General features: G+C 35.5%; 1 protein-coding gene across 1 annotated transcript in view; it reads left to right on the plus strand.

The window, feature by feature from the left end:
• LOC140337717 (mucin-2-like) overlaps positions 1-25,990 on the plus strand; it is a 59,218-nt gene extending 33,228 nt beyond the window's left edge. The window contains exons 19-36 of the mRNA XM_072421518.1: positions 870-922; positions 1,016-1,116; positions 2,323-2,474; positions 2,719-2,857; positions 3,136-3,246; positions 4,755-4,931; positions 6,051-6,290; positions 7,030-7,186; positions 9,149-9,277; positions 10,072-10,216; positions 11,453-11,847; positions 13,838-13,875; positions 14,792-14,911; positions 17,944-18,030; positions 19,819-19,941; positions 20,926-20,986; positions 21,891-21,993; positions 25,464-25,990. Coding sequence (XP_072277619.1) covers positions 870-922; positions 1,016-1,116; positions 2,323-2,474; positions 2,719-2,857; positions 3,136-3,246; positions 4,755-4,931; positions 6,051-6,290; positions 7,030-7,186; positions 9,149-9,277; positions 10,072-10,216; positions 11,453-11,847; positions 13,838-13,875; positions 14,792-14,911; positions 17,944-18,030; positions 19,819-19,941; positions 20,926-20,986; positions 21,891-21,993; positions 25,464-25,635 — 2,503 coding nt within the window. The 3' untranslated portion in view covers positions 25,636-25,990. The remainder of the gene's footprint in view (positions 1-869; positions 923-1,015; positions 1,117-2,322; positions 2,475-2,718; positions 2,858-3,135; positions 3,247-4,754; positions 4,932-6,050; positions 6,291-7,029; positions 7,187-9,148; positions 9,278-10,071; positions 10,217-11,452; positions 11,848-13,837; positions 13,876-14,791; positions 14,912-17,943; positions 18,031-19,818; positions 19,942-20,925; positions 20,987-21,890; positions 21,994-25,463) is intronic.
• Positions 25,991-26,213: the final 223 nt, after the last annotated feature.

The following is a 26,213-nucleotide window of genomic DNA, read 5'->3' on the forward strand; positions in this document are numbered from 1 at the left end:
TTCCCAAAAATATAATTGTGCAAATGGCTCACCGATTTTCACAGACGTCTGCATTAATATACAGGCTTATCTTCTAACGTGAATTTGAGCTGTGATAAATCCTCCCTAAGAGTTAGTAACTTCTAAAAGTTTGAAGTAACTGCAACTTAGAATCAGAACACTGAACACTGAAACTGTACCTGGTAGTGCACCAGATGCTGCCATTTAGGAATGAGGCTGCAAGGGACATGGTGAAACAAATGGCTTTTTCTTCGGGATGGAAAAGAGTATTGTTTGGTAAAACCTTTACAATATGCATGGATCACCCACAGATTTTTTTTTTTTTTTTTTAAGAAACTGAAACCATGGCCGCATTCTTTGTTATTTAACTTCTAGAGCCCTGGAATCACTGTGGATTCTCAGGGCTGCAATCATTCTTGCAGCCCTGGCAATCCTGTTTGCGATCCGCGGCACTAGAGGTTAAATTGGGACAAGTATCCCCGTTCAAAAGCGTTAGTACTCCCTGACTGGCTGGGGAAAGCTTTCCTCAGCCAATCAAAGAGCACTAGAGGTTTTGAATGGTCTAGGGTGCCATAATATATCAAATTCATATTGTTATTCTCTATTCTTTCCAATGTGACTTTATTTTTAGGATTTTTAGTATGGATTTAGTAATCCATAGCAAGCAACCTAAATTAACATAATATTAAATAAGAAAAATATGAAATCTGGTTGTTTCTTTATGTTGGTTCTGTTTACCAAGCTGCTATAATTCATTACACCCAGAAATTATCTGATTTAGGATATTTCCTTTTTTTTTAAGACACAGACTTTATACTTTATGTGGCTGATTGTGGTTTAAATAAACAGTGTTGTGTTTTTTCTTATAGCACCTGTGAAAAAGGCCAGCTGAATTGTATGGGTAAAGCCATTAAAAAAACAGGTACGTTTATATTACATTGTAATTGAAGGATCATTATTATCATAATTATTAAGAATCATAATTTTTTTATTTTTATCTATATTTTCCTACTAGTTTGCACCCATCCACTTATTTATCATAATTGCACATCTGCTCCCAAGGACACTAAAGGTGTGGAGTGTCAAAAAAGTTGTGATACCCTGGACATGGACTGTGTAAGTAAAATAGACCAATGACACACAAATAACTTCCCTTACTTCCCTACTAGGCTTGTGAGATGTTAAAGCACATTTTAGTGTTTGAGACATTATATACTGTAAAAGATTTTGTTTGAAGTATTTTTTTTTTAATTCAAACATGCCAGGCTTAACTTTTTCAAGGTAATTTTTGCTTCACGTTTTCAATAAAGAATTCACACCAAAACACAAAGAGGGCTATTTATAAGTTTATTGTTCATTTATTCAAGAGTGCTGCATCCCTTTTTTCATTCATTTGAATTAATTTTCCCTCTAAGATTCACTTTTACTCATTCCTCCTAATTTTCCATTTTTTTATTTTGTCCTTTTTAACACGAAATTCACTCATCATAACTAATCTTAAACCAGATCCCCTTGCCTAAAAACACGCTTTTGTCCCTTTCCTTCTTTGGCAATTAAGATTCTGTTTACACTTACAAAGGAACTGCTTGCAAACATTTAACATCTTTGCAAATGTCTTTCAGAAATTTAATGGCAATTTTATTGCCCAAAGACGCAAATGAAAAAAAAGGCTGTGTGGTTTCTGCTAATATTGGAACCAGACCTTTAAATACTTGGGACTTTCCTGGATAGAATGTCTCCCTCTTCTTTTTGGCAAAAAACAGGCCCCATCCTACTTCCAACAATTGCAAGGGCCATTGTTGCAGGGGAGCACCTCCACGACACATCAGTTATATCTTTGGGATCTGCAGACAAGGAGATTATTTAGGATCTGGATGTATCTAAGGCGCTCCTGGCTTATTTCGCCCTTCGGTTATGGAATATATAGAGTATACCCCATACCCATTTCCAAAATCGGTTCAAAGAGCCCTAGAAATATCACAGCACATGAGAAAAAAAAGTATTTTTTTTCTAAATATGTAGAAATATGTATTTTGCCCTTACTGACCTCTGCAACTGAAAAGTTTAGTTACCAGAATGTCACTCTGATTAATTTTCTAAACTTTGTAGCTGATTGTTACAAGTATGCAGATTACTGAGTTCTGTGTTCATTCTGACTTCACATACTGCACTCTTGTTCAGTAAAAAAAAAATTGTTTAGTTCAAAAAAATGTGGCAGTGACAGTTCTTATATTTGTCCAAACTGAATTTTAGCATTATGACATGTTCTGTGGCATATGGTTTTTCTAAATTAACTGGAATTTTTCTTTTATTCCTTCACAGTACAGTCCCCAGTGCATTTCAGGATGTGTTTGCCCTAAAGGTTTGGTTTCTAATGGAAAAGGAGACTGTATCCATGAACATCAATGTCCATGCATTCATAACGAAGCTGCATACGCACCAGGCAGCACCATAGCTGTCGCCTGCAATACTTGGTACAGCATTTTAATTTTGTCTAGGCCGCTAACTGTTCTTGTATGTATGTGAAATTTTAGTTGGATTTTCAAAACACTTTATATTTATATAAATTAATATAAAAAGTAATTAAAACACAGCATTGTCTAAAACTTTTGACTACTGTCAACATTCACCTTTATTAATAATATATTTTAAAGAAAAGTGTGACAAAGGTATGTTTGGTCAAAGTTGACTTTACTTTTATCTTCTTTCCCTGTTTAGCACATGCAAGAACAGGAAGTGGCAGTGCACCCTCAAACAGTGCCTGGGGAGCTGTTCCGTTTATGGGGATGGTCATCACATATCCTTTGACAACAAGCTTTTCACCTTTAGTGGATCATGTGAATACACTTTGGTTCAGGTACAGATTTATTTTTTCTGTTGACAATATGGTTTTTGAACTGCTAACAAAATTATTGCATCCTTATAAAGAAGACAATGCATAAAAATAAAAAATGTAACAATCTGCAAATAAATTTGTTAAAATTCTTGTAATATACTAAGATCACCCAGAGGGAAATGTTTTTATTTTAACTATAGTAGAGTTACACTTTAAGTTAGCCAGCAAAGGATACTGCTTAAACAATGGATAACATAATACAGTCTTCAACTACTTTTATTACCTTTTTTCCTCCAAAGGATAACTGTGGTGAGAATGGAGGCCAAAGCTCCTTCAGAGTAATCATCCAGAATGTGCAGTGTGGTTTCAATGGCACCATATGTTCCAGAACTATCAAGATATTTTTGGGGGTAAGTGAATAAAATAAACAAATAATTTTCATTTCACAATGCAAATGGGGGTAAATTAAGTTTTTCAATGGTGAGAATGCAGAGTGAATACCTGTGTATGTAATACTCTCATGTGCTGTCTAATGAATCTGTAAGACCAGTGGGAGAATGCAGTGGGTCTTCCGAAAATATTTAAATATATATAGCTCAAACTTAGTGGAAAAATGTTGAAAATTGAAGGAGTGATTTGTTAACCGGCATACAGATAGCAAAGACAGCCCTCATGGGTTATAACCATTCAATGCTCTGTCCAAAATTTGGAAAAAACAAGTTTTGGCTTTAGATCTATTGCAAGGGAAAACGTTTGGAAAAATAAGGATTTAACATTCATAAACTTCAAGTCATTATGGCCAGTAAGTGTAACATTAGATGTTTTTTTATAAATACGGCTAATTGTACTGTGATCTACAAATACATAAAGAGATGGGTGAGTTCAGCCTCCAAAAGACTTTTTAATTCCAATTTAGACTTCAATTTTATTCAGTACATGTTTATATTCTGCAAATTCCAGGACCAAATTGAACTGAACAATTATACAGAGGATATCCACAATTACAACAGCAGTTATTATTTTATTCAATCTGCATGTTTAATCAAGGTTTACATATCTAGTATATCAATGGATCATTACAACATAATTCAAAAATTTACAAGACAAAAATAAGTAAATAAATAAAATGGACGTAAATCCATCTTGCTCAGTGCTGGTAGTCACCTGTATACTCTTGAATACATTCATTTTTATTAAACAATTCATAAACATCATCTTCCCTTACTTTTTAATCCATGACCATCAAAGTTACAACATTAGGATGCTTTTGTACCGTGTGCCTCACTCCCGTGTGCCTTATTTTAACAATCTATAAGAGAAGAGCTTACAGGTGAACACCAGCACTCAACAATCTGTCAAAAACAATACTTCTGAGTGGTCCCATGTCATATAAAGTGTGGATGTAGGATTATCACCTTTCCAGTCAAAAAAATGCAGGCAAGAATGGGTGTGGTTTATTTTAAGGGGTATTACATACTTACTGTTCTTTTTTATCTTACTGGTTTTCTTACTGTTCACATTAGGAGTCCATTAATAACTTATGATTTTTTTTTATTGTTTTTATATTTTGTTTAAATGACAACATGAATTAGGTCAATTATGTACCCTAGGTAAACCATATTGCTAAGGTATTTAGATGACAGATATTCCAAAAAATACTCCACCTTTGCAGATGTCTGACATGCCTCCTACTGAGTCAGGCATAAAACAATACCGTCAATGTTGTGTATGGAGAGCTCTAGATCTTTGTATGGTGAAATAAAGCTGAAAAAATGCCTCTATTTTTTTTTTTTTTGCACAAATAAGCTCTTCACAGTAAACTTTCTGCAAACTTTAGGCTCCAGATACTCAGTCCATATTCACTTGCTGTTTATATGTAATAGGCTATATGGGTGTGTAAAGTATTTGTATTTGTCAGGATGAAGAGCTGCGTCTTGACAATGAGAAGATTGAGGTTGTAAAGAGAGAAGAAAAGAATAAGGTTCAGTTTGAAGTTGTTCGTAGAGGAATTTACCTAATTTTAAAACATAATGATTTCTTCATCTTGTGGGACACCAAGTCTGCTATCCAGATAAAACTCAGCTCCAACTTCAAGGTACGAATTTTTCACCTGTTTGGTAATCTAATTAAAGTAGAAATAAATGTAAACAAAAAAAAAATATGAGCAGGTCATTTATATATTGCAGAAGGGACAGGTAGTGTCTGAAACAAAAGATACTTTCCTTTTTGCTATTTTTTCTTTGATGTGCATTAAGCTGCACATACACAACTAAGTGTAAAATGCAAGGTATCCTGACATACCTCAAGCAGCTGGGAATTAATTACCTTCTTTCTCCTGAACTCAGAAGAGGACCCGCTTGGAGAAAGGGCAGGTGAGTGTAATTAAAAAAATTGCAATCAGGCAATGTCTCTTTTGCAACAAAGAACCTGTCTGCTCACAGTTTCTTTTTTATTTTTATTACCTTAGTTTCACTTAAACGTAACTTTCTTCAGCCTCTACTGTTTGAGATTTTGGGGTTGTCTGCTTAAAAATCTTTTTGCTGTGCATCTACTCAACCAGGTCTTATGGATAACAAATGTTACCCCCACGTTGAGATTTCTGTACATTAAAAGCCATGTCACACGGGCAATTTGAAGCTAGCAATTTTGTTTCTGGATCACATAAAGACTTACTGCTAGTCTCTATGAAAACACTTCTTTGCTAGGGGCATCACTGGTGTGGTTCCCAGCAAATAGCACTATAAAAATAGAGTTTTTTTTATCTCTGTCTTCTTCACCCTGACTGATGACTAAAGGATCTATTGAAAATTGACATTTACAAAGAATTCAATGGGACTTCAGGGCCTCTGGCGGTCCCTGTCTCTTGGGATTCATTATGTGAGACTGGTGGGGTGGGGTTGCTTATGCTCCAATTGTTTCCATCTTTTTATGCTTGCCTTTTCCAGTGGTAATCTAGATATATTTTTCATATAAATTCATATTTTTATATCTGACCTTTTTAAAACTGTCTACTGAGTCAGATAAAACACATTTACACAAACATCTGTTTCACACTTGCTTATTATATATTCATATTGTCTCATCAAAGCAAACACAATGTTTTGTTATGGGTGACCAACTTTGGCAAAAGTTTCAATTAATCCTATGTATACTGTATGATTGTCCTGCCACCTAATTAAATATTGTTTCTATCTCTGCTTGTCCCATTACATAGAGGAATGTATGCGGCATCTGTGGAAACTATGATGATAATGCAAATAATGATTTTACAACAAGAAGTAATTCAGTAGTAGAGAACTTGATAGAATTTTATAATAGCTGGAAAACAGATCCAAAGTGCCCAGATGCACATGATATCAAGAACCCTTGCTCCATCAACCCACAAAAGAAAGCTTGGGCAACAAAGCAATGTGCAATTATTACCAGCGATGTTTTTCAACCTTGCCACCCTCAGGTAAATTATTTTTCATTTTTACAAATGCTACTTACTAGTTTTTATAGTATCAATAATGCATTTATTCTATTGTAATTAAGGCATGCATTCAAAAATACTTTTTTCAAATATTTTTTCAAAGCCCCAATAATTACAACTGTACTAATTAAGAACTGTATTAGGAATGAGAATTAGGAAGGTATCTATTAAATGTTTTTATATAATCCCAGAGATGATCTGTATGTCATGCAAGAAATATGACATATAAGGCCTAAAATGCCCTTACTGATTCTTGGTTCTAAACTATGTTGTGCCAAAACATCCTCAACTTACGGTTCCAACCCTTCATTATGCATTGGACACTGGGAACATTAGCTTTGTTTGTTCCTTAGTGTCCATTGTAGAACGTAGCATCTAAGAGAACTTTCAACAAAAAGAGAATTTCATGTAATACTGCACCTGCATGGTACTACCTGCACCAGAGATTGTGTACTAACTTACGGTAGAGACAGTCATGTAAATACAACTTTAAAAAAAAGGTCATGTATTCTTTCCATATTCTTTTAACACCAATAGCATGAGCAAAGAATAACAAGTTGTATTTTAGAATTGGTGTGAGCACAGAGATGGAAAATACATATTACACCCCCATTCTCTGAAGTTCTTTGTATATACCTTTTCTGTTTCTGCATTATTCAGATATTCAGGTTCTTAATACTGAAATAACAATTTTATATTGCCCATGTATTTCTACATCCAGGTGGACCCTACCAGTTATTATGGTTCTTGTATCAGTGACTCGTGTTCTTGTGGTTCTGGTGGAGACTGTGAATGTTTCTGTACTGCAGTTGCAGCATATGCTCAGGCCTGTAGTGAGAAAGGAGTGTGCATAAAATGGAGAACACCAACTATATGTCGTAAGTGTTACAACAAAATGTTTTGTTTTACACTAATTGAAAAGTATGGAAGAAAAGCAGAGCACTATAACAGACACTGTTGACAATGTTTTTTTATTTTTTTTAAACATGCAGAGGACTAACACGTCCTTTTGATTGTCTAAAGCTGCGTACACACGTCAGATTTTTCTCGCTCAATATTCGGCATCGGCCAGATATCGGGCGAGAATCTGGCGTGTGTACAGTCGGTGTCGTTCATCGTCCGTGGATCCGTCCTGGCGGATCCATGAACGATGAACGGTGAGCGATCCTAATGTAAGGGAAGGGGGAGAGCGTGCAGAAGGGTGCCGCTCCGTCGTTCTCCCCCTCCCCTCTCCAAAGAGAAGAACGGTGCTGTATGTACAGCACTTGTTCATGCATCGTGTAGTCTTTTGTCGTTGGAAAGGATCTTTCACGAACCTTTCCAAAATTGCACATGTGTACGCATCTTTAGTTAGAGTATGAATATAAATATAAATGCAGAACAAAATTGATCCTCAAATTATCTGAATCTTTGAATCAGCCTGTTCCAGGCTGGGAAAGCTTTGCTTATAGTATATTTGTGGCCCGCAGCAGGGTACAAGGCGTAAGGCTGCATGATAGGGTGTGAGGGCAGCCCCAGCAGGTGCTGAAAGGGTTAATGTGAGTTATAAGCAGTAGGGGTGGGGTTAGCAAGGGGTTGGGTCAGAAGTGAAGAGGGAAGAGAGTAGAGGGACTCTAAGTAGAAGGTTAGAAAGTTTAGAAAGTGAGTAACAGTGTTTTGGAAGAAGAAAATTTACCATCCACCCACCCTGTTTGCAGGGAAAAGGGGCAGTTGAGGTTTAGGAGGGTAAGAGTTCTAATGGTCATTTTGGAAGGGCAACCTTGTGGTAAGGTGCCCATTTAACGGTGTTATGGTGTGGGGCCCCTGAGGCAGTGCTGGGTGGCTGGGGCCGATGTGATAAAAAATGGAAATTATACTTGGTTCGTGGGGACTTTATCTTTCTTTGATCTGCAGCCTAGTTGTTTAAGTTCGAGCTGGTTTGTTGGGGTTTGTTATATAAGTTTATATTTTTTTATTTGGTTGAAGAAAGTTTTATATGTTAAGGTATGGGTGAATTTATATATTAATGTGTATGTTAATGTTATGTAAATAGTAAATGGTAAATGTAAATGGTATGTGGTCATTTATGTTAATTTGTGTTAATGTATGTTATTTAAATAATGGGTATATTTACGGTTATTTATTGTGTGTATTATTAAAAGTTTTTTTATTTATTGTTAAATAAACAGCTGCTTGCCAGCCATTTTAAGTCCAAAAAGGTAAGTTGGCAGTGTGGTTTTGGTTAAAGAGGGTAGTGTAAGTAGTGGGGCGAAGATCCGAATTACCCTAGTCATGAGACATAACTTCCTGATGCCTGTGTATACTTTACAGATACACAGTCTTATGACCTTTCTCAAGGAACGTATTTACACTAGCTATAGCTATGTACACATGTCAGATAAAAGTCACCCACGATTACAGTAATGCTCATTTCAGGAGAAAATGTGACATTTGTACAGTGGTCCACTGATGTTGTTTATCAATTGATGAATGTCCATCTAATTTGTGTATGAGGATTAGGTCCTAATATCAAGAAAATTAGTAAGGTAGAAAAGTTGCAGTAGATTTCCAAATCCTAAACTGAAAGGACACAATTTAGTTTACAAAATTGATGTGTGTAATATAACCTAACACCTAATTTACTCTCTATCAACGGGTATTTTTCTGTACTTTCAGGGTCTTCAAAGTACAAAACATAAGCAAATTTGCATGTGAAGATGTACTGCTTATGTGTTTTTTCCTTTTCTCCCATTTTAACGGATCGAGTTCTTAAAACGTCTTTCCTTTTCCCTTAGTCACTTGTTTATGGTTCTATGCAGTAAATTTGAAATAACAAACCTTCCCTTATTTGCACTCCCCAGCTATATTCTGTGATTATTACAATGATGCTGGAGAATGTGCATGGCACTACAGACCTTGTGGTGACAAATGTATGAAGACCTGCAGCAATCCCAAAGGAGAGTGCCTATATGAACTGTCAGGTCTTGAAGGTATGAATAAAATCTATCCCTTTGTAGTATTGTAGGTGTGTTACTTTTTCATTGTTTAGAAAACATATCCCGGTAATTTTGTATCTCATTGGGACACGTAATAAACTGATTCTCTGTCTTTTTTCATTCACAACTATGATTTCCACATTTTAGTTCTATCTCTAAATTTAAACACATAAGATGGCTTTTCAGAACAATTAAGGTGCCACTAAACTGTAATAAACTCTATTTAAAACCACTTTTCAGTCCAGCAAGTAATTCCAAGCAACTAGCATTTTATTTTTTAATGTTTACTTACCTTTTTTTTCAAAGTATGAATCTGTCCTCTTTGTGCGCTCAAGGAAAGTGCTTCCCTGGTCATGCACTGCTGAGCTCTAGCTACATTTTCAATGAGCACTAGCACTTCATTCTACAAACACATATGTCTTTCTTTTTTTACTCTGTTTTTTCCTTTTTCCTTTCTTTACTGATGTTATAAGTGATTTTACATGCTGATGCTGGCACTTAATAATGTATTTCATACTGGGTGCATGCTGAGGAGAGTGGCTACATGCACATGATAGTGCAATGGAGAGCCAGTATAGCCACTCCTTATGTGAGATTTGCTGAACCATAAAACCTATTCTCCACTATGTACAATCCATATATATATATATATATATATATATATATATTGCAAGAAGCTGAGTTTTGGTATGACCAGTTATGATTTATCTCACTGACGATAACTGTGTGATTTTTGAATTGCTACAGTGTAGAAAATGTATGCATTTTTCTCTCACTCCAAATGCTAGGCTGTTACCCCAGCTGCCCTGCATCCAAGCCGTATTTAAATGAGGATATTATGAAATGTGTGCCCCGTTGTGGCTGTGATGATGGAAATGGCAACTTTTATAACTATGAAGAAAATGTTCCAAGTAAAGAGAATTGTTATTCCTGGTAAGATCAGTTGTAGAAAGTAGAAGTAAAACAAGAGAATTATGTGTGTGTGTAACTCATCATCCACAGTGTGAAGGGTTAATAGGCAATAAAATTACACTAAAAGGTAGAAAAGGTAGGTAGGTAGAAAAGGGGTAAGTCACCTTTCAAATTTTTATTACTGTCTGTGTTCTTGCTAAACTGAGCTAGACTCACCCAGTGGGGACACATTCTGGCCACAACTCTCTAGGATGAAAATTTTGTTCACTTTGAGGGGGTTCACTCCTTTCCCATTATGTTTTCAGTATAGAAAGTAAATGCTCCAGAGCTGGCTGCCAGCAGCAAACATCATCCATCCATATTCATGCATGTAATAAGCACAACCCTGCCTAAAGTCAATGATTAATTTCTGGCGGAATCAAATAGTAGAGGTGCTCCGCTATATAGAAGTGCACATGGTATATATCATTGTGGTTCAAACTAGTAACCTAGCCATTGCAGAGTAGCACTCAAAATCCCAATAGTCATTATTACAGTAACTGTTTTGGACAACACACAATGCACACCTATGCTGTTATAGCTAGCTTTCTCTTATAACAGCTAGAGCTATTTTCCCATATGTTCTCCTTGTTTTTTATGCTAAGCATCCCTTTTTTCCCTAAAGCACTAAAAAAATTAGCAGCTGCAAGGCCTATTGGCCTTTTATTTGAGCTGTATAAAAAGTATGTGGCATTCAAGATTTATGTTGAGGGAGGACCTTTCTATTTGATAAAATGTCTTTTTGTCCCTAGCTGCTAAGTGCTTCCCAAAACCTAATTTAAAGAGGATCAGATCACATAAGCTTCATGCAAAATAATATACGGTGCACTTCATCAAAATGTCAAGACTACAGCATTGGGCACCCTAATCTACTCTATTTAAGTTGACATAAACCAGGTCTTCAATTGTATTAAGTATGCATTTCCTTTTTTATTTTAGTGAATGTTCCACAAAGGGTATAATATGTCAATATGATCGCAAAGGTATGTGTACTAATATATATCTTAATACTAATATATATGTTAATATTAATTCTTGTGTTGTTTGTTAACCCTTTTTTAACCAGAGGCAATTGATGCCTAGATCTTCAGGACTAATTTTGGAGCGTTGCCATGAATTTGATAACTTAGCAATAACGTTGTTACTAAATTTTGTACAGAATAATTTGTATACACATTAAAAACAATTAGAAGACAAAAATTCTGTTTGAATTTTCAGTAAATCAACATCTACAACTCCAACAACAACTGCTTGTTATTCTTGCCACTGGACAAAGTGGTATAATGAAAACCATCCATCATCAGATAAAGATTCCGGAGATGAAGAGAGCTTTGAGATAGCGAGAAAAAAGGTGATCAAAGAATGCAGTGATAAATCTTATGTTCAAGATGTTAAATGTGAAAGTAGCTCATATTCTGGATTTGGATTGAGAGACTTAGGCCAAAATGGTACATGTGATATTGTGTCAGGTTTGAAATGCAAAAATAAAGACAATCCAGGAACAAGAATTATGTGTTATGATTACAAGATACAATTCTACTGTTGTAAAAAACATCCATGTAAATCCACAATTTCCAGTTCGTCAGTAACATCTGAAACAAGCACATCTACAGGTAGGTATTGATATTTTATATTATTAATATTTTTTGGAGTTTATTGGAGTTTTTCCTTAACTTTTTTGGTTATTGATATTGATGTTATAGTACTATCCTGAATTGTTTCAAAATTCAGATTTTATTATAAGACAGTTACATGGTATATATTCCTAAGATGTTGTAAGGCAGCCTTTTGGGCATTCATGTTGGGTTAAAGCTTTTTAAACCATGAATCAGTTTCTTTACACTTGTATCTATTATTATTTAATAATGATGATGTTTTTGGAGAAAATTGGTGAATTCTGGTCCTCCAAACTAAACTGAAATCATTGTTTGGACTACATTTGAGATGATCAAACAATTATGAATCTTGGTGTTAAAGATTTAAAAAACTTTGTTTTACACTAGTAAATGGTAAAATACTGACAACATGTTTCAGGGGTTTGGCGTATCCCCTTATTCATGGCTTAAGGCTTTGGTGTTAGAGGGAAAGAAGTAGGCAGCAGAGCTCAATTTTGAAAAGATTTACTTCAGTGTGCATAGGTGACTTAGTGACAAACCCCACTTTTTTCCCAAGCATGCTAAAGGAATTCGCATCCATCACCTCCAGTAACCACCAGTCTCCTGCTTCCAAATAATTTAGCCCTTGAATAGGAGGTATGTTTTAGACTTTGTGGAGTAATTCATCTTCAAAATTCACAATAGTGATAAACAGACAAAACGAAAAAAAAAATTGTCATCCAGCCTTTTTAGCAACACAGCACATAGTAGTATTTGATATTAAGGTTCCATATATTGTAATGCACTGCAACAAAGGTGTGCAAAGTTCAGTGTAATTTTTTGCCACTCAAAATGAATTAAACCACTGTGCGCTTGTACACAAATAAATTGAACCAATGTGCACATTGTACTATGTATCCAGCCCCTATTACTATCTATTGTACCAGGATATCATTATATAAACAGAGCTGGTACAGTATATTATTAGAAATATTGGGGGCAGCTTGTTGTAAAATTGCCTACTACTTGCTAACAAAATATTTATACTTTAATGTATATTGTCTCTGCACAAGTGCACTCTAGGCGTGGCTGTATAAAATATTTGTACTGATATGCTCTGATTTTTTTATAGGGTCCTACATTTATTTCTCTAGTCAGAGAATAAAAAATGTTTCCATAGCTTGTTTTCTTTTGTGGGTTGTTCATGAACAAATATGGTGAATTTTGGTCCAGTGATGAACTTTGGCTAAAAAGATACAGATTTGTATTTGCTCTTATATTTGGAAAAGGGATTAGTAGACTGGACATACAGCAGTAACGTTTGGCAGGGAATTTATGAGGGGGTGGTGAGAAGTTCCTGGCTTTTCCCCCTTCCGAATGAAATAGAAAAATTAGTATTAGGGCATATGACAGCCTAATACCTTAGTATATAACTGTGCACATATCAGGTCTTTGCGATTCTTAAAACTGTTTTTCTTTTAGTGAGAAGCTGTGATGGCAGAGGCACAAGCAAGTTTCATATCGTTGGAGTTAGGGGCAGTCATGAAGTTTTTGTTTTTCAAGGGAAATGAATGATACTTCTCCCCCAGTGTTTGTGACATCTCAGTGTGAATGTCCTTTGCTGACATTCCCTGGAGAAACAAAAACATCATAACAGCTCGTAATTCCAACGACGTGAAACTTGCTTGTGCCTCTGATATTTGCACCTGATATTTGCACAGTTACATACTAAGATATTAGGCTGTCATATTCCCCACACTCATTTTTCTATTTCATCTGGAAGGGGGCAAAGCCAGGAACTTCTCAGCACCCCCTCGTATCTTTGCCCCACCCTACCTAACAACTGTTTATTAATCTCTTTTTAGTCATTTTTGCACACAATATGTTGACATATGTTTATCCTACTGTTATTTAATGTCTATAGATTTCTATAAGCAGCAGTATCCTCCCCTTTTTAATGGTCATGATAATGTGATTCACTTATATACATGTATCTTTTTCCCACCAGAACCGCTTCTTTGTGTTTATGGAGACTCAGTATATAAGGTGAGTTGTTTACCTAAATGTGTTGTAGAACTACCAACCAATGTCATAGAATATTATTAGGAAGCATAATATAACTCAGTGATTGACCTTTAATGCTATAGGCCCCTTAGTCCTTTCCACTCCTTCCCTAACCACACTGTGTTTCTATTCTTTATACAAACTCTCTATATACATATTTTACTTCTGAAAAAAATGTCATCTTTAAAACGGGTGGTTGAACAGAATAAAACACACACACAACAGTAAAGTACTTTTTTATCTAAAGTCTTAACTTTTTGGATATAAAGGATTTAATTTAGTAATGTTTTCTCAACAAACATAATTCTCTGTCTGTGATCCCACAGGCAGCAGTTATGCACCAGCATGTAAGATTTGAAAAAGCCTTTGGAAATGCTTCAAAAGCTAGGGGGTGGAAGACTGGCTGATATACAGTTGAACAGGAGAATTTAAAATAGAAGTCACTGTTGGGGGAGGGTGATGGTAACTTCATTTTTGGCCTTCCATTGCTGTTTTTGGTTCTGCAAAGGAGCACCACTGTAGTGGAAGTAGATTAGGTCCTGCTAAGTTCAACTGAAGTGAAGGAAACTCAAACAACACAAGCCTGATACCCTGGTTGGCATCTTTTTACCTTGATTATGTAGTCTATTACAGGTAGAGGTGGCCTCTACCTATAATAAGCCTGAAGACCACAGAGGCTGCGTAATTTTATTTACTGCTTACTTATAACAACCAATCATATCATAAACATGATATTATTGGTACCAATTTAGGGACTGTGAGTCCAGGATGGAAAAAAGGAGTAAGATAGGTCCTACATGCAGTTTCTACTGACTGCCCTTAGGTTGTCATTTACTAGTTTATTATTACTAATCTCTATAAGCATTCTTTCATGTGTTACTTGTTTGCCTGTGTCTAGGTTGGATCCTCCATTCCACAGTCACCCGGAAGCTGTCACAAATGCAAATGTGCTGCAACCATGAAGAATTCTGCAGAAATAATATGTGAACCAATAGTGTGTAATACAGAGTGTCAGATGGTAAGAATTTATTGTGGAATAAAAAACTGTCAGACATAGAAACTGGGTTTTTTTATACATTGCAGCACTAGAGTGGCCATCCTATATAAAAATGAAAACTGTTAATATGAAAGCTAAAAGATGTCTGATTACTGTGTTATTTCCTCAACCTTATATACATAAAGACTTTTTCTATACCTAAAGAGATAAAGTATTGGAAGTTAAAATCTCCTGTCTGTAAAGGTTTCCCATTTATCTGGGTAGTTAGTAGTAGTTCTTACTTGTTCTTATAATGTTGATGATGTTTTACTGACAAATGTATTGAACATTTCAAAAAAAAGGGCCAGGTAAATTGGACTAACTACTACTAGTTAAAATCTTTTGCTTGTGTTTGCAATTGCCTTCAGTAAGGCCAGTGCTAGAAATGTTCATGTCATTTACCTCTATTGGATATATTAGGCCAACACTCAAATCATGTATAATTAGCATTTTATCTAATGTTTTTGTTTTTCTAGTAATGTCATAGGTAATCTGCTTCCAATAATACCTGTGCCCTTCACCTCGCTAGCGGTAACCCCGAGTGTGACTTGGGGTAGAAAAAAGTTGCTAAAAGTGGTAACCCCGAGTCACACTCGGGGTTGGAACACCTATGGAAGGTTAGTAAATAGATCGCTTACCTGATCCGCCGGGGTCCCGCGCTGTCCAGCGCCGCGATCTTTGTCTTCTTTCTTCTGCCTGCTTCTGCATCCGATGAGTCACTCGGGGGAGGTTCCCGGTGACGTCGGTGCGTGTGTACGTCCCGGCTGGGCAGGGCGGGAAATTAAAAATCCATTTGTATTGCATTCAATACAAAATAACTGTATTGAATGCAATACATTGGATTTTTATGTGTAAAAGCACTACATTGTTTTCAAGAACATTTATTTTACAGTATATATAATAGTACGAGTATAATGTGTATTCTTTTTTTTTAAATTTTTTATTTATTCAATTTATTGTTTTTAAATGATTTTGTGTTTTAAACTTTATTATACTCATACTATTATATTATACTGTAAAATAAATTTTCATGAAAAACAATATACTGCTTTTAGACATATAAAACCGGAAAGAAACAAACCGCTAGGGAGGTTAAAGCCATGTCTGAGCTAGGGTAAAAATGGAAAGCATGTTCTTGCTGCCTCCACAACCAGGTTGGATTTTACAACCTGTTATTTCTGTAGTATCTTTGGTGTGTTAAGCACCATGAGCAATACACAGCATATCATGTCTTTCCATTCATTATATGTAGGATCTTCCTAAATAGACCTGTTACTGACTCTAAATTAGATCAAACAGCATCTCACTTATGCTAATAGAAATAAAATAACAGAAGAAGGTTTTTTAGGCCTCAGAATAGAGATTCAGTCAACAGGTGTAGTTCAGTGGCCAGGAGAAAGAATGAGGATTAAAGGAGAGCTACATTAACTTTAGCATACCCAGAGATACAAAACAGGATGTTTAATGATATCTAGAACTCAACTATTAGAACAATGTAGCACAAGAATAACCTGTACACAATAATGAAAAATTGCATGCCAAATTTGGAGGGTATTTGGCATCTACCTAGTTTTACATGGAAAAGGGATTAAAGGATCTGGATAAGGCTATTAGTAAGTGTTGTGCTGTGAATTTGCAGCTCTTTTTATGGAATCCAGGTCCTTAGTGTCCTGAAAGGAATGGGTGGGCCAGGCACTCCTTTTTTTTTTCAGGCCAGAAATTGGGAATGGCTGAGAAGCACCTAGCTGATCATAAAAGGTCACCTGCATTTGAGATGGGGGGGGGGTCAGCCTGAGGCTAGGTGGTTTAGGTGGACAGGCTGGGTGTAGCCTGTGTGCTGGGATGGGAGACCTCAAGTGGTCTCCCAAAGTTAAGGTCTGTGGGACCAACTGGGAGAGATCCACAGGGCATGATCTGTTTTTTCTGTCTTGTTGTAATGCCACTGATCCCCATCAAGGGCAATCCCTGGAATTTGTTTTGTATTGGGGTATATTTGTGAATAAAAATGGGCAAAGTGCCCTGAAATTAAACTGGCCTGAATGTTTGAAATACCTATCTGCTGTGTTTGACACTAATCTCCCACACCATATACACTAGTGGACCAACTAGGTAATTGGGAGGGACACCATTTTGAAACAATATTGCATGTATTACAGATTCCCAAATCACAAAGTAAGAGTGACAATCATGCAAGAGTTATTAAGTACCTAGCTGTATCCATTGTGTCAGGCTAATATAAAAATCCAGGGATGCTTGCAGTTTTAAACTATATTTATTTATTTTTTTCAAAAAGCTATACTAGACTTCTCAGGCATTACTTAATAAACCAATTTCTTTAATTCTTAAATCATTGTTGAAACCTTAACTTATTTGAAATTAAAACACATGAAATGTACAACACATTTTGTGAAACAATTGGATGAGTACATAAAACTGCATCAAATTAGTCCCACTTGCATTTCAACGCAATTTCTCTTCTTCACCAATTTGGAATACCAAATCCTTTACCTCAAGGTAGGTCTTGGGTTCAAGGTCACAGTATTGTTAAGTAATGTTAAGCTGTACAGAAGCAATCAGAATCTCTTATGGTCAGTTAATTGTAATGGGGGTAAAAGAGACTTATGATTTACTCCTTCATTTTTTTTATTAATCTGTCATATATTTTAATTGGTCTTCATGTCATTGTTTTTTCCTCTATGTCCATTCATTCCTTCCCTGTGTATGTCTGCTCCCTAATGTTGGCTGTCGGCAGAGCATAAACTACTGTTAAAATGCTTGTCATTTTAATTTATTTGGTAGTATTGATGAAAAAAAACCTGCAGTACTTCCCAAAATGATGTATTCTATTGGTAAAATGGTTTTGCTTTTATATACAACCTTTTTTTGTAGTGAAAGGTGCACGTTTATCTCTGCCTGGAGCTCTTCTTTGAAATGATTGAAATATAAACCACTACATAGATATCTGATGAACATTTAAAGTTATGAAAATATCACTTACATTTATTTTTTTTTAGGGGTATACATACAAAGAAGTGGATGGTCAGTGCTGCGGGACTTGTGTTCAGGAGTTCTGTGTTCTAAATAACACTGTGTTAATTAAGGTTTGTTTTGATCATATTTGATGAACTAGAATTAGTATACAAAGAGAGTAAAATATCAGACTTGTTGAGACTAGCTACGTACAATACTGTTTGATTAATAGCCAAGATTAGGATTCCCCTTTTGTAAATTAGTAATAATTTGTGCCAACCCCTAAACCAGTGTTTCTCAATCAGGGTTTCAAGGAACAGTGGGATTCCTTCAAAGGTTGTTAGTGGTTTTTTGAGCAATGAGTGGTTTGTGCCTCTCAGGTCAGTTTAACTGACAACAATGATCTGTAAGGGTGACATTTCTTTCTGTTGGCCAGCAATGTAGGAAGCATTGTTCCCGCACTTACCACCATACCAGTATATTGAGAGCTGTGTATATAGTAATTATATTAGGGCTTCCCTAGTGACCTTAAAGTTATTTCAAGGATTCCCCATGTTAAAAAGGTTGAGAAACAGTGCCCTGGAGAAATGACAGGTTCCTAAAAGGACTTTCAGTTTATATTATAAATGAATAAAATAACAGGAAAATATGTTTTTGTGGCAATAAATGATGACAATGAAGATTATTAATAAAAAAAAATAAATGATGATAATGAATGACATTATACAAAAAGCTTTCAAAACAGAGTTCAACTGCTGCAATACATTAGCCCTCTTCATATATATTAACATCATGGCAATAAAGTGTGTTATTAATAATGTTTACAAACCCATCATTTCTGGAAAAATGTTTGTTTCTAAAAATATCACTTTCAACCACCCCTGAAAAAGCCAAACGAGGAATAGTGTTGGGAACTTAGACTCACTTTATTGCTATTCTTATGAACTATTTTCTTTCCCACCACACAGCTAGACTTTTATCCCATGATGGTAACATAATAAATGCAGCAGTTGAACTCTGTTTAGAGGCCATTCTGTAATTAATCTGCACTAAACACAGTTTGCAAGTGCTCATCGTTTTGAAACCTGTGACAAGAAGTGAAGGTATTATACTGAATATTTTGTTATACAGAACTAATGACATAACAAGTAAAAGTTCACAAATGGTTAATTTGTTAAATCTTGTTGATAGTTAGTTAATGAATCATGCCACCATTTTTTGTGCATTGAGCAACTGATTGTATCCGGATGTTTGTGGGTGGAAATCTAGTGCATAACAGGGATAGAAAGCCACACAAAAGCAAGTGCAAGGTTCATACGTCCATACCAAATAATTAGAAGTTTTAAAATGTCATGTCACACTACACTTAAGTTCTAATTCTTATTTCCTCCTAAAGTGCTTCTATCTTGCTATTTGGAGCACTTCCTTTGGGACACCCATTAGGGAATTTTAGTTGCATCTTAATAATTCTGCTGCTGGAAAAGTATCAGTGGTAGGGATGAGCGAGACAGTTTTTAAAACTCAATCTCGCGGTAAATTTGGCCATTCTAGCTTACTGAACCTAAAGCGAAAACAACCAGTGTAAATTTGCGAGATAAAATTAAAAAAAAAAAATTTAAGTGTGCAATCCGTAGCACTAGAGGTTAATTAACCTCTGGTGCCGCAGATTGCACACTTAAAAAAAATTTTTAAAAAAAATTTGACCTAGATTGGCAAATTTACACCGGTTGTTCTCACTTAAAATTCAGTAAGCTAGAATGGCCAAATTCGAGATCGAGTTTTAATGCGACCGCTTTAATTGACAAGAGTGTGCAATCCCCGGCACTAGAGGTTAATTAACCTCCAGTTCCCGTCCTGGTTCTCTTTAGGATTTTTTTCTCCAAACCCTATATTCTGTGTTAATATATTTTCTCTTATAGCCTGGAAATGTCTGGTACCCTCCTGGAGACAAATGCACCTGTTATGATTGTGAACCAGAAACATTTATGGTTGTAAAGAAGGTCATGTCATGCCCTCTTCAAAAGCCTGTAAACTGTGACAAGGTACACATTTTTTTCTCTGTTGTGTGCTTTCCCTCTTTTAATGCCAATATGAATAAGGTTTTGTGCTGATTTACCAAATAGTGTTTGCAAAATTCAGAAATATCTGACAATAAAAATACTTTTGGCTAATTAAAATCACATTAAAAGGCAGAAGGACATTCTAAAATAGGTACCAGGGATTGACTGCACTGTCCATTCATCCAACTAACCTGACACACCCTCACCCAAAAGCTATTACTGCACGGAATTGTCCTATGGTAATCAAGAGAAAACTTTCTTATTGTGATGGGTAGTAAGATGTTTGCCTGTATATTGTTTGATAGTGTAAAGCTGTTAATGTATGTATCAGGTATATTAGTTACCAATGGATTACTTCCTTGTACATCAGCTAGATAAAAGACAAGTGTAATTAAAAGACAGTATAATTACTGACCCTTATGTGTTGCTTGTCTGTAATTGAAAATCTGATTTCCATTAAACTCTGTTTTAACTGACTTCACATCCTCCCTATGTGGTGACTCAGTCAGGTGTTCAACCGCTGTACAGAGACTACTGCTATCCTTCTGCTGCAACCTTCAGAATTCCTCTAGGAGATGGGGCAACTTTGAAATTAAAAGCAATAGGGAGCTTTCCAAAACTAAGTATTTTGAGAAAGACAGACTTTTTGGTATACCTTTTTTTGGTATAACTACAAAATATATGTATGCCAGGTTTATTGTAGCAAAGTTTAACTATACTAACTATAGATGCAAATCTACTTGTATAATAAAATACAGGTAACACCTGTTGATGTCTGTACCATGCTGGCTTTACACTTGTATTGTTTGTGTGCTTAATTTATACAACCTGCTCCCTTTAAAACCTAAAACCCGGCATCTATAGAAAAAGTTTTTTTTCTTTCTTGCCTAAAAACTCTTAAAAACTAGAACTTTATAGTTGTTATAGATAGTATTATCATTTTAAAAAATGTTTTTTTTTTCACAGGGAATTTTGGTTAATTTTACAAGCACCGATGGATGTTGTACAATACAGATCTGTGAGCCACGTAAGTTATTGGTTATTCTCTATGCCTTTAATATTACTGCAAAGTTTCCAAAATGTATATTGGGTCACCCCAAAATGCATAATATAAACAACCCATAACATATTAAAACACCAAAAACATAGGGCATGATTTATTAAAGATCTCCAAGACTGGAGAAGATACACTTCTATCAGTGAACCTGGGTGATAAAGCAAACTTGGAATGGATCTGGTCTAGGAGTGAAAACATTTGCTAGCAAATAACCTTTAGGAAATACATTTCAGGTTTGCTGGATCACCCAGATTCACTGATGAAAATCTATCTACTTCAGTCTAGGAAAGCTTGAATAAATCAGACCCAATAATGTAGAAACATTTATGCTGTGACCGTTTACTAGGTTTTATATTGATTTTGATCTTTATCAACTATTAATAAACTATTGATAAACCAAAACTATAAACATTGTATAACCAACAATCTTAGTCTTTCAAGGCTCAAGCACCACACATCAAAAATAAATTAATCATCTTTAATCATGTAAAGCACAGTCCTCCCACAAAGTGGGCAACATAACTCAACTGCCTGGCATAGAAAATAAAACAGAAGAGAAACCATCTTAACCATGTAAATCACTGTCCATCCACATATTGGGCAACAATACCTGCAATCTGTGACAGGGCAGAAAGTAAGCACACATCTTTAGTTTTAATAGACCCGGAATGTATTTAGCTAATTAAAACTGAAATTGGATCCTAAAAACCAAGCCATTGATGACTCCTCCCATATTTGAACCCTCACAAGCTCTATTAACGGAAAATAGAAAATTACCTAGGTTCAAATATTGAAAACATTTCTAAAAAGGATGAATTCACAGATTGTAGGTTTTGAATGAAAATGCTATAATAGTTTTATTTTATTCATACAGGCAAATGTGATATAATGAAGTCATGGAAGGTTATTGAAAGTGGTGGCTGTAGTACCAATGTGACTCTTACTAACTGTGGAGGTTACTGCAGCTCTGTTTCTAGGTATGTATATGTCTTTTTAAATAAGGGGAAAACATAAAGCTGGGAGAGTATAAATAGAAGTGCTGGATTCACCAAAGCATAAGCTAAACACACTTTAGATGATTGTTGCATGAGATGAATCATCATGCTTGTCTTGGGTGAAAATCTAGCATGTGTATAATGATAATAATAGATTATAATCTAATGTCCATCTGATGTCTGTATAGGACATTACTGTGGAGAGTACTGTGGAGCACAAAGTGTCTAATAAGGCAGCTCTTTAGAATGAAGGCCACTGGGAAAGTGTCAAAGGTCTTAAGATGAGGATAAAATGAATATATTGGGCCTGATTTATAAAAGCTCTCCAAGGCTGGAGAGGAGACACTTTTGTCAGTGAAGCTGGGTGATACAGCAAACCTGGAATGGCTCTGGTTGAGGATTGAAAACATTTACTTACAAATAGATAATGGCTTTTAGGAAATCAATTCCATGCCTGCTGGATCACCCAGCTTAACTTAAGATCACCCAGAAAGTGTATCCTTTCCAGCCTTGCAGAGCTTCTCCTAAATCTGGCCCATTACAGTTTAGGGATCCTGAAATGTTTATTTTATCATGAACATACAAGGTACAAATTCAACCTTTTTCTTTTTCTTTTTATTGAGATACATATTTTTACATAGCCTCTTTTATCAGGGCATATACTTCAAAATGAAAACTGAAGGACTCAAAGGATTGGTGCAGGAATTAGGATGCTTCTATTCAAGCACGTTTTAGCAGCTGTTTGTGCCATGCTTGCATAAATCTGCTCAAAAAAGAGAGCCTGTGTTGGTGGGCTTTTGTACATATAAAGCAGACTTAACATTACCATACATGTCTATGAAATGCAGTGCTTTCTTTGAGCAGGTCAGATGCACCTCTAAGTGAATTTAAATGATCTCAGATGCATCTTAAACTGATTCCATTGACACCAACTCAGAGCTTATCAAAACAGATCCTGATGCCTATATCCCTCCTCTATTTATTATAATATAAGCTTTTATGATGATGATACTTAAAAAAAATGCAGTGCTTTAAACATTGGATTTTCTTGTTAAAGTAAATAAGTCAGCACTCCCAAAACTTTGGCATGGGACTATTTTGTCCTAACTCTGTAATCTCTGAGCTGGTCTTGTTAGCAGAGGTTGGACTAAGTCATCACCTTTCAAGTCCAAGTCAAGTCCCAAGTCATTGACACCAAGCCCCAAGTCACCAAGAATTCTTCCAAGTTGAGTCCCAAGTCAAGTCACTTCATTTATTCCCACTTTTCCCCATATAGAAACAGAGCTCTGATCCTGTTCTTGAGCACAGGATCGCATTCTATGTCCACAGCTTTCTCCTCTGACAGCTGAAGAGGGAAGGAAGGCAGTAAGGTTTCTGTAACACCACCCTCCTCCCCGCCCCCTTCAGCTCTCAGAGGAGAAAGCTGTGGACTTACAATGCAAGAAAGGTGGAGAGGAAGGAAGTGAAGCTTCTGTAACGCTGCCTCCCTCCCCACATTCCTTGCATTCTAAGTTTTCTAAGTTCGTCTTTCTCCTCTGAGAGCTGATCTAAAAGGGGCGGGGAGGAAGGCAGTGAGGCTTCTGTAAACCATGGACTTAGAATGCAAGAAAGGCGGGGATGAAGGCGGTGTTACAGAAGACTCACTGCCTTCCTTCCCATCCCCTTCAGCTGTCAGCAGGGAAAGCAAGTCGCAAGTCGAATTGCAAGTGGCTGGGCAAAACTCCCAAATCAAGTTGCAAGTCGTTCATTAGGCAACTTAAGTCATACTCTGTTATGTCACAGATATAATTTGTGACAGTTTATGTAAATATTTATGGGTTAAATTTGAAGTGTACAAAGAGAGATGACACAAAGACTTTCAAGTAAAATTTAAAGATTATACTATTTAATAATAAAGACAAATAGATAAAACAATGCAGTAACAAAGAGTTAGATATAACAAAAATACTTAGCTGCGGAAGTGAGTTGCATTCATCCAAGGAGTCTCCCAAATTAATGGCTGGGCAGATTTTAAAAAAACATGTTGCATGCATTAAGTTCTAGTTGAGACTATAATTAGGTGTGGCACTGTGTTTTAAACTACCCAGGAACTAAGACAATGGCCAGTGCTTGACCAGTACCTACCAGGTCATCCTTTGACCAGCATTTTACCTTATAAGAATGCAAGATAAAGGATGTACTGCATTCCTTTAGGAATACCTCATATAGGGTATACATATAACACCATATACTGGTAAAGCATTATTGGTTTAATATTAATATATTAAATAAACCTGCTAACCCAACTTACCTGAGTCCAAGTCGCACAACTCGAGTTCCAACCTCTGCTTGTTAGTTATTATAGCCAGTCGCTGCTCCTGCCATTTTTACAAAACTCTCATTCAACATGACTTTTTTAAGCAGAAGTATGTTTTAATACATTTGCTGCCATCTACAATAATTTGTGTTCACTATAGGAGTTTAGGCTGTTCACCTAGCAAAGTAAATTATACCTTTCAAGTTCATCTATCAAAGTTACTATTACCTTCCAAGGAAATTTGACTTACCAAGTGCAAGTAAATACAACTAGTAAACTTTCACCAAATTCAATAGGCTAAATTGAAACTCCCTTGCAAGGTGGTAACCCCCAGAGCCAATAATCTAAGAGCCTATCCATTTTCTTGGTTATTGTGATCCAGGGTTGATGATGTAAGCATGTTCCCATTAAAATATTTTAATTTTATATTATTTTATAATTATCATTATTTTATATTATTTGATGTATTTATTTTATTTTATTTATATAATGTTATATTACATACAGCATAATAAACCAGATTTATAGTCTAGTATAGTCTTGATCTTTAATTGATCATTTAATCATGTATTTTACTTTAAAATGACTTCAACACTTTTTGTGATGTATAAGAAAAAAGTGGTTATGGCTTCATAGGACAGAAACACAGCTTTATTGTGCCATGCCAAGCAAAGCACAAGCTTAGAAAAAATTAAAAACAAAGAGCAAACAAAAAAAAAAATCTTTTAATGAGTGCAAAAAATATCTGTGATATTTCTTAAAACTAATAATACTAGAGGAGCTTCTTGACTAAATGTATATGCATTGTGCAGATTTATTAATTGAGTGTAGCATATTCAATTTGCAAAATGAACTTTCATTTACCTTAGTGAAGGTAAAGCATAGTGGAGGTAAAGCTGTATTCACTTTGTATACCTTATCATGCTCAAGAAAAAAAAAAAAAAAAAAACTAACCAACTGAGCATGCTTCTTTGAAAATAGGTGTTACAACGTAGATGAAACATTGGTGAGGACCACAAAGACATGACATATACATAAAAGGGTAATTTGAGTTGTGTCGAGATTGGATTACAAAACCTTCTAATTTCATGTTTAAAGGTCATTATTTTGTTCACATTAAAATGTAATCTCATGTAAAATTATATTGTTTTGACAGGCATCCTAATTTCCCAAAAATGCAGAAACACGACTGCACCTGCTGCCAGGCTACTAAAACCCAAACCAAGAAAGTCCAACTTGATTGTAATAATGGAAGAAAAATTAGTTATACCTTTACTGATGTCCTGCAGTGCTCCTGTAGGGGAGCAGCTTGTGTGTTCACAGAATGAATGGTCAGAGTATAAGCAAGATCCTTGGTTAATGAGCTAATATTTCTTAAAGCAGTTTGTAAACTATGTTATACTTTAGTTACACTTTAATAAAGATCTGTGTTTGCTAATATAAAATCCCTTTGCTTGGTAAACATCCAAAGTGGCTATAATATTGGAGAGATAGACAGTTTTAAGTGAAGTTAAGATTCAAGTAATTTAGAGTTGTACATAGATTTTGTTAATGAGTACCTCTGTAACAGAAACTTTACATATTGATGCAGTTAATGAATTGGTTTGTTGGCATATTTATCAGAATAGTTCATCTGCTAGTGAACAAAATCAAAGGCTATAATGTGCATTTATACAAATTAAAAATCATATAAAAAAAATATAAATCTGGTTTGTTTTCTGTTGCTTTTCTAAGAATAAAACATGCACATGAACAGGTGAGGAAACATATTTATTACAGATTGACCACAATTATTTTTTGATATGCACAATCTACAATAGGCAGTCCACCATAATTTTGCATGCTTGGGGTCAAAATCCTAATCCTAGATGACTACTTAGGAAATCATCCTTCCAATGAAATACAA

This window comes from Pyxicephalus adspersus, chromosome 9 (genome assembly GCF_032062135.1).
Source record: "Pyxicephalus adspersus chromosome 9, UCB_Pads_2.0, whole genome shotgun sequence".
In the NCBI taxonomy this organism is placed as follows: domain Eukaryota; kingdom Metazoa; phylum Chordata; class Amphibia; order Anura; family Pyxicephalidae; genus Pyxicephalus; species Pyxicephalus adspersus.